The sequence below is a fragment of the Somniosus microcephalus genome, unplaced genomic scaffold (genome assembly GCF_052327205.1).
Source record: "Somniosus microcephalus isolate GS21.2 unplaced genomic scaffold, FLI_Smic_1.0 scaffold4, whole genome shotgun sequence".
In the NCBI taxonomy this organism is placed as follows: domain Eukaryota; kingdom Metazoa; phylum Chordata; class Chondrichthyes; order Squaliformes; family Somniosidae; genus Somniosus; species Somniosus microcephalus.
Window position 1 is genome coordinate 1,083,034 of NW_028225191.1, and position 13,346 is coordinate 1,096,379.

General features: G+C 46.1%; 1 protein-coding gene across 1 annotated transcript; it reads left to right on the forward strand.

The window, feature by feature from the left end:
• Positions 1 to 342: 342 nt before the first annotated feature.
• Positions 343 to 5,367, forward strand: LOC147084035 (uncharacterized). Its single transcript, XM_085979939.1, has 2 exons — positions 343 to 381; positions 3,777 to 5,367. Exons 1-2 carry the CDS (start codon positions 343 to 345, stop codon positions 4,887 to 4,889), a joined length of 1,152 nt encoding a protein of 383 aa, XP_085836065.1. The 3' UTR covers positions 4,890 to 5,367.
• Positions 5,368 to 13,346: the final 7,979 nt, after the last annotated feature.

Below are 13,346 nucleotides of genomic sequence, written 5' to 3' on the forward strand. Positions count from 1 at the left end.
AAGAGATTAGCGTGTAAAGTTAAGGCACATGGGATTGGGGGCAAGGTATTGAATTGGATAGAGAACTGGTTGGCAGACAGGAAGCAAAGAGTTGGAATAAACGTCTCTTTTTCCGAGTGGCAGGCAGTGACTAGTGGGGTACCGCAGGGATTGGTCCTAGGACCCCAGCTATTCACAATATATATTAATGATCTGGACGAGGGAACTAGATGTAATATCTCCAAGTTTGCAGACGACACAAAGCTGGGTGGGTGTGTGTGCTGTGAGGAGGATGCTGAGAAACTCCAGGATGATTTGGACAGGTTGGGTGATTGGGCAGAAGCATGGCAGATGCAATATTACATGGATAAATGCGAGGATATCCACTTGGTGTCAAAACCAGTAAGGCAGATTATTATCTGAATGGCAATAGATTGGGAGAAGGGGAAGTGCAACGAGACCTGGGCGTCCTTGTGCACCAGTCGCTGAAGGTAAGCATGCAGGTGCAGCAGGCGGTTAAGAAGGCAAATGGTACGTTGGCCTTCATAGCGAGAGGGTTTGAGTACAAGAACAAGGATGTCTTGTTGCAGTTGTACAGGGCCTTGGTGAGACCACACCTTGAGTATTGTGTGCAGTTTTGGTCACCTTATCTGAGGAAGGAAGTTCTTGCCATGGAGGGAGTGCAGTGAAGATTCACCAGACTGATACCTGGGATGGCAGGAATGACATATGAGGAGAGATTGGGTCGATTGGGCTTATACTCGCTGGAGTTTAGAAGAATGAGAGGGAATCCCATTGAAACGTATAAAAATTCTAACAGTACTGGACAGATTGGATGCAGGAAGGATGTTCCCGATGGCGGGTAAGTCCAGAACCAGGGGTCACAGTCTAAGGATAAGGAGTAAGCCATTTAGGACAGAGATGAGGAGGAATTTCTTCACCCAGAGAGTGGTGAACCTGTGGAATTCTCTACCACAGAAGGCAGTTGAGGCCAATTCATTAAATATATTCAAGAAGGAGTTGGATATATTTCTTAAGGCTAATGGGATCAAGGGATATGGGGAGAAGGCAGGGACCGGGTACTGAATTTGGATGATCAGCCATGATCTCATTGAATGGCGGAGCAGGCTCGAGGGGCCGGATGGCCGACTCCTGCCCCTATCTTCTATGTGTCTATGCAATGGAGGACCCACCATCCGTGGTTAACTAAAAAAGTTAAAGATAGTATTAAACTTAAAGAAAAAGCATATAATTGTGCAAAGATGGCTGGCAGGTCAGAAGATTGGACAGAATATAAAAAACAGCAAAGAATGACTAAAAGATTAATAAGGAGAGAAAAATTAGAGTGCCAGAGAAAGCTAGCTAGAAATATAAACACAGACAGTAAGAGTTTCTATAGATATTTAAAAAAGAAAAGAGTTAACAAAGTGAGCATTGGTCCTATAGAAAGTGAGTCTGGGGAATTAATAATGGAAAATAAGGAGATGGCAGTTGAATTGAACAGGTATTTTGCATCGGTCATCACTATAGAGGATTCAAGTAACTTCCCAGAAATAGCTGTAAATCAGGAAATGGAAGGGAGGGAGGAACTGAAGAAAATTACAATCACCAGGGAAGTGGTACTGAGCAAATTGTTGGAGCTGTGGGCTGACAAGTCCCCGGGTCCTGATGGACTTCATCCTAGGGTCTTAAAAGAAGTGGCTAGTGAGATAGTTGATGCATTGGTTTTAATTTTCCAAAATTCCCTAGATTCGGGGAAGGTTCCATTAGATTGGAAAATAGCAAATGTAACTCCTTTATTCAAAAAGGGAGGGAGACAGAAAGCAGGAAACTACAGGCCAGTTAGCTTAACATCTGTCATAGGGAAGATGTTAGAAGCTATTATTGAAGACGTTATCGCAGGGCACTTGGAAAAGTTCAAGGTAATCAGGCAGAGTCAACATGGTTTTGTGAAAGGGAAATCATGTTTAACCAATTTATTGGAGTTCTTTGAGGAAGTAACATGTGCTGTGGATAAAGGGGAACTGGTGGATGTACTGTACTTAGATTTCCAGAAGGCATTTGATGAAGTGCCACATCAAAGGTTATTGCAGAAAATTAAAGTTCATGGTGTAGGGAGTAACATGTTGGCATGGATAGAAGATTGGCTAGCTAATAGGAAACAGAGAGTAGGCATAAATGGGTCATTTTCTGGTTGGCAAGATGTAACGAGTGGTGTGCCACAGAGATCAGTGCTGGGACCTCAACTTTTTACAATTTATATAAATGACTTGGATGAAGGGACCGAAGGCATGGTTGCTAAATTTGCTGATGACACAAAGATAGGTAGGAAAGTAAATTGTGAGGAGGACATAAGGAGGCTACAAAGGGATATAGATAAGTTAATTGAGTGGGCAAATATCTGGCAAATGGAGTGTAATGTGGGAAAATGTGAAGTTGTCCATTTTGGCAGGAAGAATAAAAAAGAAGCATATTATCTAAATGGTGAGAGATTGCAGAGCTCTGAGATGCAGAGGGATCTGGGTGTCCTAATGCATGAATCGCAAAAGGTTAGTGTTCAGGTACAACAAGTAATCAGGAAAGCTAATAGAATGTTATTGTTTATTGCAAGGGAAACTGAATACAAAAGTAGGGAGGTTATGCTTCAGTTATACAGGGCATTGGTGAGACCACATCTGGAGCACTGTGTACAGTATTGGTCTCCTTATTTAAGGAAGGATGTAAATGCGTTGGAAGCAGTTCAGAGAAGGTTTACTAGACTAATACCTGGAATGGGCGGGTTGTCTTATGAGGAAAGGTTGGACAGGCTAGGCTTGTATCCGCTGGAGTTTAGAAGAGTAAGAGGTGACTTGATTGAAACATATAAGATCCTGAGGGGTCTGGACAGGGTGGATGTGGAGAGGATGTTTCCTCTTGTGGGAGAATCTAGAACTAGGGGTCACTGTTTAAAAATAAGGGGTCACCCATTTAAGACAGAGATGAGGAGAATTTTTTTCTCAGAGGGTCGTGAGTATTTCGAACTCTCTTCCTCAGAGGGCGGTGGAAGCAGAGTCTTTGAATATTTTTAAGGCAGAGGTAGATAGATTCTTGATAAGCAAGGGGGTGAAAGGTTATCGGGGGTAGGTGGGAATGTGGAGTAATCAGATCAGCCATGATCTTATTGAATGGCGGAGCAGGCTCGAGGGGCCGAGTGGCCGACTCCTGCTCCTAATTCGTATGTTCGTATGTAACCTATGCAGCAGCTGGGGCCTGAAAATCAGCTTCACTGCCCCTGGGCTGGGAAAGAGGGACATGAGGTAACATTCTCCCTCTTACCCCTTTCTACACTTCTTTTACAGGGTTTTAGAAGTGGAGCATTTACAGACAGGAAGCTCAGACCGAACATCACGTCAAGAACAGACAGAGTCGCTCAATTCATCAGGACCTGATTCAGTCGCTCCTCCAATCTGCTGGTACACCAGCGAGTTCACACTAATGCAAGACCTTTTAAATGTTCTGAGTGTGGGAAGAGCTTCAAAATATACAAGTACCTGAAGCAACACCAGTGACTACACACTGGGGAGAGCCCATTCACCGGCCCCGTGTTCCAGAAGGGATTCACTCAGTCATCCGCTCCGATGATACACCAGCAAGATCACACTGGGGAGAGACCTTTAACCCGCTCCGTGTGTGGGAAGCGATTAATTGCACCCTCCGTGCTGCTGAGACACCAGCTTGTCCACACCAATGTGAGACTGTTGACCTGCTCTGTGTTTTTGAAGCGATTCTCTCATTCTGCCACCCTCCTGAGACACCAGCTTGTTCACACTGATGAGAGACCGATTAAATGTTCTGACTGTGGGAAGAGATTTAAAAGGTCCCAGGATCTGAAGAGACACCAGCTGGAGAGAGCAGGAGAGATTCTGTTCACCTGCTCCGTGTGTGGGAAGAGATTCACTCGGTCCTCAAATCTGCTGGCACACCAGCAAGTTCACACTGGGGAGAGGCCAGTGAAACATTCTGACTGTAGGAAAAGCTTTCAAATATCCCAGGAGCTAAAGAGACACCACGTGGAGACAACAGGAAAGAGACCGTTCACCTGTTCCGTGTGTGGGAAGGGATTCACTCAGCCATCAAACCTGTTGAGACACCAGCAATATCACACTGATGAGAGACCATTTAAATGTTCTGACTGTGGGAAGAGCTTTAAAACCTCTGGGGATCTGAAGAAACACCAGTTGATTCACACCGATGAGAGACCATTTACATGTTCTGTCTGTGGAATGAGCTTTAAAAGCTCCAGGAATCTGAAGGGACACCAGCGTACTCACACTGGGGAGAGGCCATTCACCTGCTCCGTGTGTGGGAAGGGATTCACTCGGTCATCCAACCTGCTGGAACACCAGCGAGTTCACACTGATGAGAGACCATTTAAATGCTCTAACTGTGGGAAGAGCTTTAAAAGCTCCGGAGAGCTGAAGATACACCAGCGAGTTCACACTGGTGAGAGGCCATTCACCTGCTCCGTGTGTGGGAAGGGATTCACTCAGTCATCTAACCGGCTGACACACCAGCGAGTTCACACTGATGAGAGACCATTTAAATGTTCTGACTGTGGGAAGAGCTTTAAAACCTCTGGGGATCTGAAGGTACACCAGTTGGTTCACACTGAGGAGAGACCGTTTAAATGTTCTGACTGTGGGAAAAGGTTTAAAAGGTCCGGAGATCTGAAGGAACACCAGCGTACTCACACTGGGGAGAGGCCGTTCACCTGCTCCGTGTGTGGGAAGGGATTCACTCGGTCATCCCACCTGCTGCCACACCAGCAAGTTCACACTGATGAGAGACCATTTAAATGCTCTGACTGTGGTAAGAGCTTTAAAAGCCCCGGGGAGCTGAAGAGACACCAGCGAGTTCACACTGTTCTGTAGCACAGGGCCCTGCAGACAGCTGGGGTGACATGAACGTGGAATTGATGAATGTTTTATAAATTCCTGTACTGTTGTTTAATCTTTCAAGCTGTTGTGCTGATGATTCCCTTCGATTGACTGTTGATGGTGTTACATAGAATGTACAGGCCATTGGGCCCAACTGGTCCATGCCGGTGTTTATGCCCCACACCCACCCTACTTCAATTAACCCAATCAACATCTCCTCCCATTCCTTTCTCCCTTGTGTGGCTTCCCCATAAATCCATCTGTGCTGTTCACCTCAACTACTCCCTGTGGTAGCGAGTTCCCCATTCTCACCATTCTCTGGGTAAAGACATTTCTCCTGAATTCATTACTGGATTTATTAGTGACTATTTTAAGTTTGTGCCCTCATAACTATGATGAGACTCTGTTAAGCTGACCAGTATGTTGTTGTACTTTGTCTTTTTCTGATGAATTAAACATTACTGAGCCCTTGTACGCATGATATGGGATGAAGTTTTTTTTTATTCGTTCATGGGATGTGGGCGTCGCTGGCAAGGCCAGCATTTATTGCCCATCCCTAATTGCCCTTGAGAAGGTGGTGGTGAGCCGCCTTCTTGAACCGCTGCTGTCCGTGTGGTGAAGGTACTCCCACAGTGCTGTCAGGGAGGGAGTTCCAGGACTTTGACCCAGCGCCGATGAAGGAATGGCAATATACTTCCAAGTCAGAATGGTGTTTGACTTGGAGTTGGTGGTCATAGAGTCATAGAGTTATACAGCACAGAAAGAGGCCCTTCGGCCCATCGTGTCTGCACCGGCCATCAAGCCCCGTCTATTCTAATCCCATTTTCCAGCACTTGGTCCGTAGCCTTGTATGCTATGGCGGTTCAAGTACTCATCTAAATGCTTCTTGAACGTTGTGAGGGTTCCTGCCTCTACCACCCTTTCAGGCAGTGAGTTCCAGATTCCAACCACCCGCTGGGTGAAAAAGTTCTTCCTCAAATCCCCTCTAAACCTCCTGCCCCTTACCTTGGTTATTGACCCCTTTACTAAGGGGAAAAGTTCCTTTCTATCTACCCTATCTATGCCCCTCATAATTTTGTACACCTCAATCAGGTCCCCCCTCAGCCTTCTCTGCTCTAAGGAAAACAACCCCAGCCTGTCCAGTCTCTCTTCATAGCTGAAGCACTCCAGCCCAGGTAACATCCTGGTGAATCTCCTCTGCACCCTCTCCAATGCAATCACATCCTTCCTATAGTGTGGCGACCAGAACTGCACACAGTATTCAAGCTGTGGCCTAACTAGCGTTTTGTACAGCTCCATCATAACCTCCCTGCTCTTATATTCTGTGCTTCAGCTAATGAAGGCAAGTATCCCATATGCCTTTTTAACCACCTTATCTACCTGTCCTGCTGCCTTCAGGGATATATGTATTCTATCAGGTGTTCCCCTGCACCTGCTGCCCTTGTCCTTCTAGGTAGAAGAGGTCGCGGGTTTGGGAGGTGCTGCCGAAGAAGCCTTGGCGAGTTGTTGCAGTGCATCTTGTAGATGGTACACACTGCAGCCACGGTGCACCAGTGGTGGAGGGAGTGAATGTTTAAGGTGGTGGATGGGATGCCAATCAAGCGGGCTGCTTTGTCTTGGGTGGTGTCGAGCTTTTTGAGTGTTGTTGGAGCTGCACTCATCCAGACAAGTGGAGAGTATTCCATCACACTCCTGACTTGTGCCTTGTAGATGGTGGAAAGGCTTTGGGGAGTCAGGAGGTGAGACACTCGCCGCAGAATACCTAGCCTGTGACCTGCTCTTGTAACCACAGTATTTATGTGGCTGGTCCAGTTAAGTTTCTGGTCAATGGTGACCCCCAGGAAGTTGATGGTGGGGGATTCAGCGATGGTAATGCCGTTGAATGTCAAGGGGCGGTGGTTAGATGCTTGCTTGTCGGTGATAGTCGTTGCCTGGCACTTGTGTGGAGCGAATGTTACCTGCCACTTATCAGCTCAAGTGTTGAGTCTCAAGGGGTTTTATACCCTTATCTATATAACAATTAAGAAGGACTCCGGGGTGGAGAGTTTAGTTAACGGCCATTTTATTTAAAATGTGCTTCTTCACTCTATGCACTACATTTCCCATAGTGCATTGCAAATCACCACTACGGTATCCCATGTGGGACAATTCTAATACACATTCAAAATACACAACATATTTCCTCCCCCTTAAAATAGAATGTCCACAAAACAGAATGACTGAAAATGACTATAACTTTGGAAGAGAGGGTAGACTGCCTCTACATTCCGTTAACCCTGGTGATTATTCTGCCCCATGCACACAGGTTAGCACTAACTGTAACTAAGGTGCTCTGGAGGCTGCCTTTCTCTTTGGGGGTAACGCCTAGTCTCGGGAGCAGGCTCTGGCTGGCTCTCCCGTGACCCTGCAGGCGTGGCTTCCTCCCTCGATGGCACAAGAGTGGATGGTGCCACTGTCTCAGGGTCGGATGACCAGTCCCTGCTGGAGCCCCCAGCAGGTCCTTGATCCTCTGCTTCTTGGGTTACCTGTGGCGACTATCTTGGCAGTAACTGGTCTACATGCCGTCTCCATGTTCGGTCGTCTCCGGTGCGGACTCGGTATGAAACGGGGCCCGTCTTTTGAATGACCGTAGCCGGGACCTACCACCCCGGGGTGGTGTAGTTATGCGCGAGGACTTTGCCCCCCACCACAAAGTGTTCTTTGGACCTCTGAGCTCGTCTGCTGACTTGATCCTGCTGATTGGCGTGCACCACTGTTTCTGTGGACGTTGGCCTCAGCAGGTCAAGGCGTGTCCGTAGCTGCCTTCCCATGAGTAGGTAAGCAGGAGATGCTCCAGTCATAGCATGAGGCGTGTTTCGGTATTTCAGCAAGAAAGCATTCAGGCGCTGCTTTAGAGGAGCATCACTTCTTGCAGCTTTCAACGTGCGTTTCAGCATTCTGACAAACATCTCCACCAATCCATTCATGGATGGATGATAAGGCGTGGAGAATGTGTGCTGGATTCCATTGCTCTTGAGGAACTCCTCCATCTCCTGGGATGTGAACTGTGTTCCATTGTCGGTTACTGTCAGGGTTGGGGTCACGAGGCCGTGCAGACACGGGGCCGTGCTGTCCGGGCGAGGCTGGTTCTGGACCCAAGTGCAGACAAACGAGGCGAGAAGCAGATATGCTGTCTTAAATAACAGTACTTTACTAGAATCACACAGGTAAACAGTTACAAAACATAGGAGCTCAAGACAAGCTACCACATAGGCAAATGGCTAGTCAAGATAGGAACTCAAGACAAGCTACCATGAGGCAACCGACTTGTTAAGACTGAGCTCAAGACAAGCTACCCCAGGGCAACCGGCTTGTCAAGATAGGAACTCAAGACAAGCTACCACAGGGCAACCAGCTTGTGCAAAGTGAGCACCTTATCAAGACTAAGCAACTTGTCAGCACCTTGTCAAGACCGAGAACAACGGGAAGAACCACAGAACTTAAATACAAGCAAAAACATAACACAGATAAACAGTTATAGACATAGGAGCTCAAGACAAGCAACCACTAAGGCAACCGGCTTGTCAAGGCAAGCTACCACAGGGCAACAGGCTTGTCGAGACAGAGCACCTTGTCAAGACCAACTCCCTTGTCAGGACTGAGCACAGAGGGAAGAAACCACAGAACTTAAATACAAGCAAAAACAGGTGAAACCAATAAACCAGATAAAAGGCAGTTAAGTAATAAACAGGAGAAACAAGTAACAATTAACAAAGGGAAACCAACCAGTGAAGGTGCCATCTAGGGGTTATTGAAGGAACTGACCGGCACCCTCACCATTACGATCTGCTCCGGCGGACCAAATCGCCCGAACATCTCTCTCAGAGTCTCGATGGTTTTCTCCGTAGTGGTAGTGGACATTACTGCAACCTCCGGCCATTTGGAATGGGAGTCCACCACGACCAGGAACATCACTCCTTCCACTGGTCCCGCGAAGTCCAAATGGATCCGTTGCCACGGTGTCGCTGGCCATTCCCATGGATGCAGTGGCGCTGCTCTTGGCGTATCCCTGGTTGTCTCGCATGATGGACATGATTTCGCTTCAACTTCAATTTCATGATCCAGACCGGGCCACCAGAAGTAGCTTCATGCCAGCTCCTTCATCTGGACAATACCACAATGTCCTGAGTGCAGCCCGTTGAGGACATGTTTCCGCAGCTTTGGTGGTATGATCACTCGCATGCCCCAAAGGAGGCATTCTGACGTGACAGACAACTCCTTCCCTCTTGACAGGTAAGGTAGGAGCTCAGGTGGTGCATCTGACACCCGTGATCCATCTCCTCGCATCACTCGATCCAGCACCTTGGATAGTGTAGGGCCCACTCTGGTCTCTTTCTTGACCTGCCGGGCTGTGACAGGGGCATTGCTCACCATGTCAAAGTAGAAAATCTTCTGCTCACAGCCTTCAGAGGGCACAGGCAGCGGAAGTCTTGACAATCCATCCGCATTGCCATGTGCTGCTGACCTCCGGTATTTGATGTTGTAATTGTGTGCGCTTAACATCAGCGCCCAGCGCTGCATCCTGCATGCTGCCAGGGAGGGTATTCCTGTGTGTGGACCAAAGATCGATGTCCGAGGATGATGATCCATCAGCAAGGTGAATTTCCTTCCGAACAAGTAGTGATGGAACTTTTTGATTCCAAAGATGATGCCCAAAGCCTCTTTTTCGATCTGCGGGTATTTCACCTCCGCCTTGCTCAGGGACCTTGACGCGAATGCAATCAGCTTCTCTTCACCTGAGGGAAAGATGTGGGGCACGACCGCGCTGACGCCATAAGGCGACGCGTCACAGGCCAGCTGAATCTGCAACGACGGGTCAAAGTACGTCAACACTCTGGGGTCAGTCAAAGCTGCTTTGGCTTTCTTGAATGCAGCTTCGCACTCCTTCGTCCATGCCCAGGCCTTGCCTTGACACAGCAACTCATGTAATGGCTTCAACAGTGATGCCAGCTGTGGAATAAACTTTCTGTAATAGTTCAGGAGACCTAAGAATGACCACAGCTGGCCGACATTTGTAGGTGCAGGAGCGTCGGCAATGACTTTCACTTTCGACGGTGCTGTGTGTAGGCCGTCCGCGTCGATGACATGGCCTAGGTACTCCACTGATGGCTTGAAAAATTCGCATTTGTCCTTGCGAACACGTAAGCCATATTCTTCAAGTCTTCCCAGTGTCTTCGTCAGGTTCTGCAGATGTTCGTTGTCGTCCTTTCCTGTAAGAAGTTACACAACACCAGGTTATAGTCCAACAGTTTTATTTGAAATCACAAGCTTTCGGAGCGCTGCTCCTTCGTCAGGTGAAGTGGAGAGATGCATAAAGACACAGCTTATATAGTCAGAGAATAATGCCAGATGATTACAGGTAATCTTTCTGTGGTGATTATTCTTGTTTTATAAGAAGCATTGTAATTGGTTGCCTGTTTTCCTGCCTTGAGATATATGCTGTAAACTCATTGGTAGTTGATGTCATGTGACCTGTGGTGGCCATCTTAAATTCAGTTCAATTCAGTTCTCCACAGTTTTGGTTGAGACTGGGTGCTTAAGATGTGCTGCTGGTTTTTAAGGTTAATAAAGCCTAGCTTTTGAAAGGCAATCTACTCTTCATTTCAATTTATTAACCTTTTGCTATAATGGAATGATATCTTCAACCGGAACGATTTAATGCTGACCCTAATTCTGCAGGAGTGGATGATCAATGGAAACATTGGTATCGTACATTTAAATTTTTTTTGGGTGTGTTGGATCAGCAATCTCTAAAGTTGGATATACTAATCAACTACATTGCTCCAGATGTGTACAAGTATATTTTGGACTGTGAAACTTATGAATTGGCTATTGCTACGTTGGAAAAAAAATTTGTTAAACCCAAAAATGAGGTATTTGCACGTCACCTTTTATCTGCCCATAGGCAGCAGGCGGGAGAATCCTTGGATGCTTATTTACAAGCACTTCGGCGCCTTGGTGCTAACTGTAATTATAAGGCCGTGTCTGCAGAAGAATATAAGGAAGAGTCGGTACGGGATGCATTTATTAATGGATTACTGTCTAGATCAATTCGTCAGCGGTTATTAGAAAATAAGACCTTGGATCTCAAGAGTGCTTTTGAGCAAGCCTCTACATTGGATTTGGCTCAGAGAAGTTCGGATTCTTATGCTCTTTTTGATCGGCCTGCGACCGTGGTTTCGGCAGTTCTGGATGAAAAGGAATTATGTGGACTTAATAGGAGTGGTTTACCAGATTCCGAAACAGTTTCTACTTCGGCAGCTGTTGCCTCTAGGATTCAGAAGTATTATTTTTGCGGGAATGCCCGGCACCCCCGTCTGAAGTGCCCTGCCTGGGAGGCTGTGTGTAGTAAATGCGGCAAGGGAGGTCATTACGCACGTGTTTGCAAATCGGTTGCCTGCTCTGCGACCATTCAGCCTTTAGGGCGTTTATTGCATCAGTTTCTGCCGCCTTTGCCCATGGCCTAAACAAAGCTATAGTTATGGCCCAAGTTAATGGGTTAGAAGTGAAGGCCCTTATAGATACGGGCAGTACTGAGAGCTTTATAAGTCTTCAGTTTGTGAGGGAGAAGCGTTTTAAAATTTCGCCTGTTACCTATCAGGTGTGTATGGCTCAGACGACTCTCACCTCACAAGTAGCTGGTTGTTGCCTTGTGAAATTAATTCTCCTAGGTAATACGTATACTGATATACGCCTTTCTGTTCTGCCTAATCTCTGTGCGGATATTTTGATTGGTCATGATGTGCTTCAATTACATGAGTCTCTCAGTCTTTCTTTTGGAGGAACTAAGCCACCTTTGTCTATTTGTGGATTAACTTCTTTATCCATTTCTCCATTATCACTTTTTTCTAATTTGATGCTGGACTGTAAGCCAATTGCTACCAAGTCAAGAAGGTATAGCAGTCAGGATAAAGAATTTATTAATTCTGAAGTTCAACGTCTTTTATCGGAAGGAATCATTGAACCTAGTTTTTCGCCTTGGCGGGCACAGGTAGTTGTCACCACTAATGAGAGACATAAGAAGCAAATGGTGATAGACTACTCTCAAACTATTAACAGGTATACTCAATTAGATGCGTACCCCCTGCCTAAGATTGATGAGCTTATCAATAAAGTATCTCAATATAAGGTTTTTAGCACTATTGACCTAAAGAGTGCTTATCATCAGATTCCTATCGTTAAGAGGGACCAACCATATACGGCCTTTGAGGCTGGCGGAAAGCTGTATCAGTTTCGCCGAGTACCATTTGGTGTTACTAACGGTGTTGCCTGTTTTCAACGGGCAATGGATGCTTTTATAAGTGATAACTCTCTCTCTGATACCTTTTCATATTTAGATGACATCACGGTGTGTGGCAAATCAAGGGTGGAGCATGATTTTAATTTAGAAAGATTCCTTCAAGCTGCGGAAAAAGTTGGCCTAACTTTCAATAAAGAGAAGTGTATCTTTTCGACCACCAAGGTAAATTTACTGGGGTATATTATCTCGGGAAACAAGATTAAACCAGATCCAGAACGGCTGCGACCACTGATTGATTTACCTTGTCCTACTAATTCTAAGGCTTTGCAACGAGTTGTTGGACTGTTTTCTTATTATTCTAATTGGATTGCAAACTTCTCGCAGAAGATTCGGCCCCTTATTCAGGTTACGACATATCCTCTATCATGGGAGGCTAGGATGTGTTTTGATAATCTTAAAAAGGATATCCTTGGAGCAGTTGTGCATTCTATTGATGAGCAGGTTCCCTTTGTGATTGAGATGGACACTTCCGATTTTGCAATTGGGGCTACTCTGAACCAAAATGGAAGACCTGTGGCCTTTTTCTCACGTACTCTGAACAATAGTGAGAAGAGACATTCATCAATAGAGAAAGAGGCGTACGCAATAGTAGAAGCACTGCGTAAATGGAGACATTATTTATCGGGGTGACATTTTACGTTAGTAACTGACCAAAAATCTGTGTCCTTCATGTTTGATGTCAAACATTTTGGAAAGATTAAGAATGATAAAATAATGAGGTGGAGGATTGAGTTGGCATGCTACCATTTTGATATAGTTTATCGTCCGGGGAAGGATAATGTTGCCGCTGATGCGCTGTCGAGGGCTTATTGTTCTGTGATTCACGGAGATACGCTTATTAATCTTCATAATGCTTTGTGCCATCCTGGTGTTACGAGGATGATACACTTCGTATGCAGTAAGAATTTGCCCTTTTCAGTTGAAGACGTCAAGCGGATGACTTCGTCATGCTCTGTCTGTGCTCGGTGTAAACCGAATTTCTTTAAGCCTCAACGAGCTCATCTTATAAAGGCTACTTCTCCTTTTGAACGTTTGAGCGTCGATTTTAAGGGGCCTCTTCCTTCAACGACTCAGAATCTATATATATTTACTGTTGTGGATGAGTTTTCAAG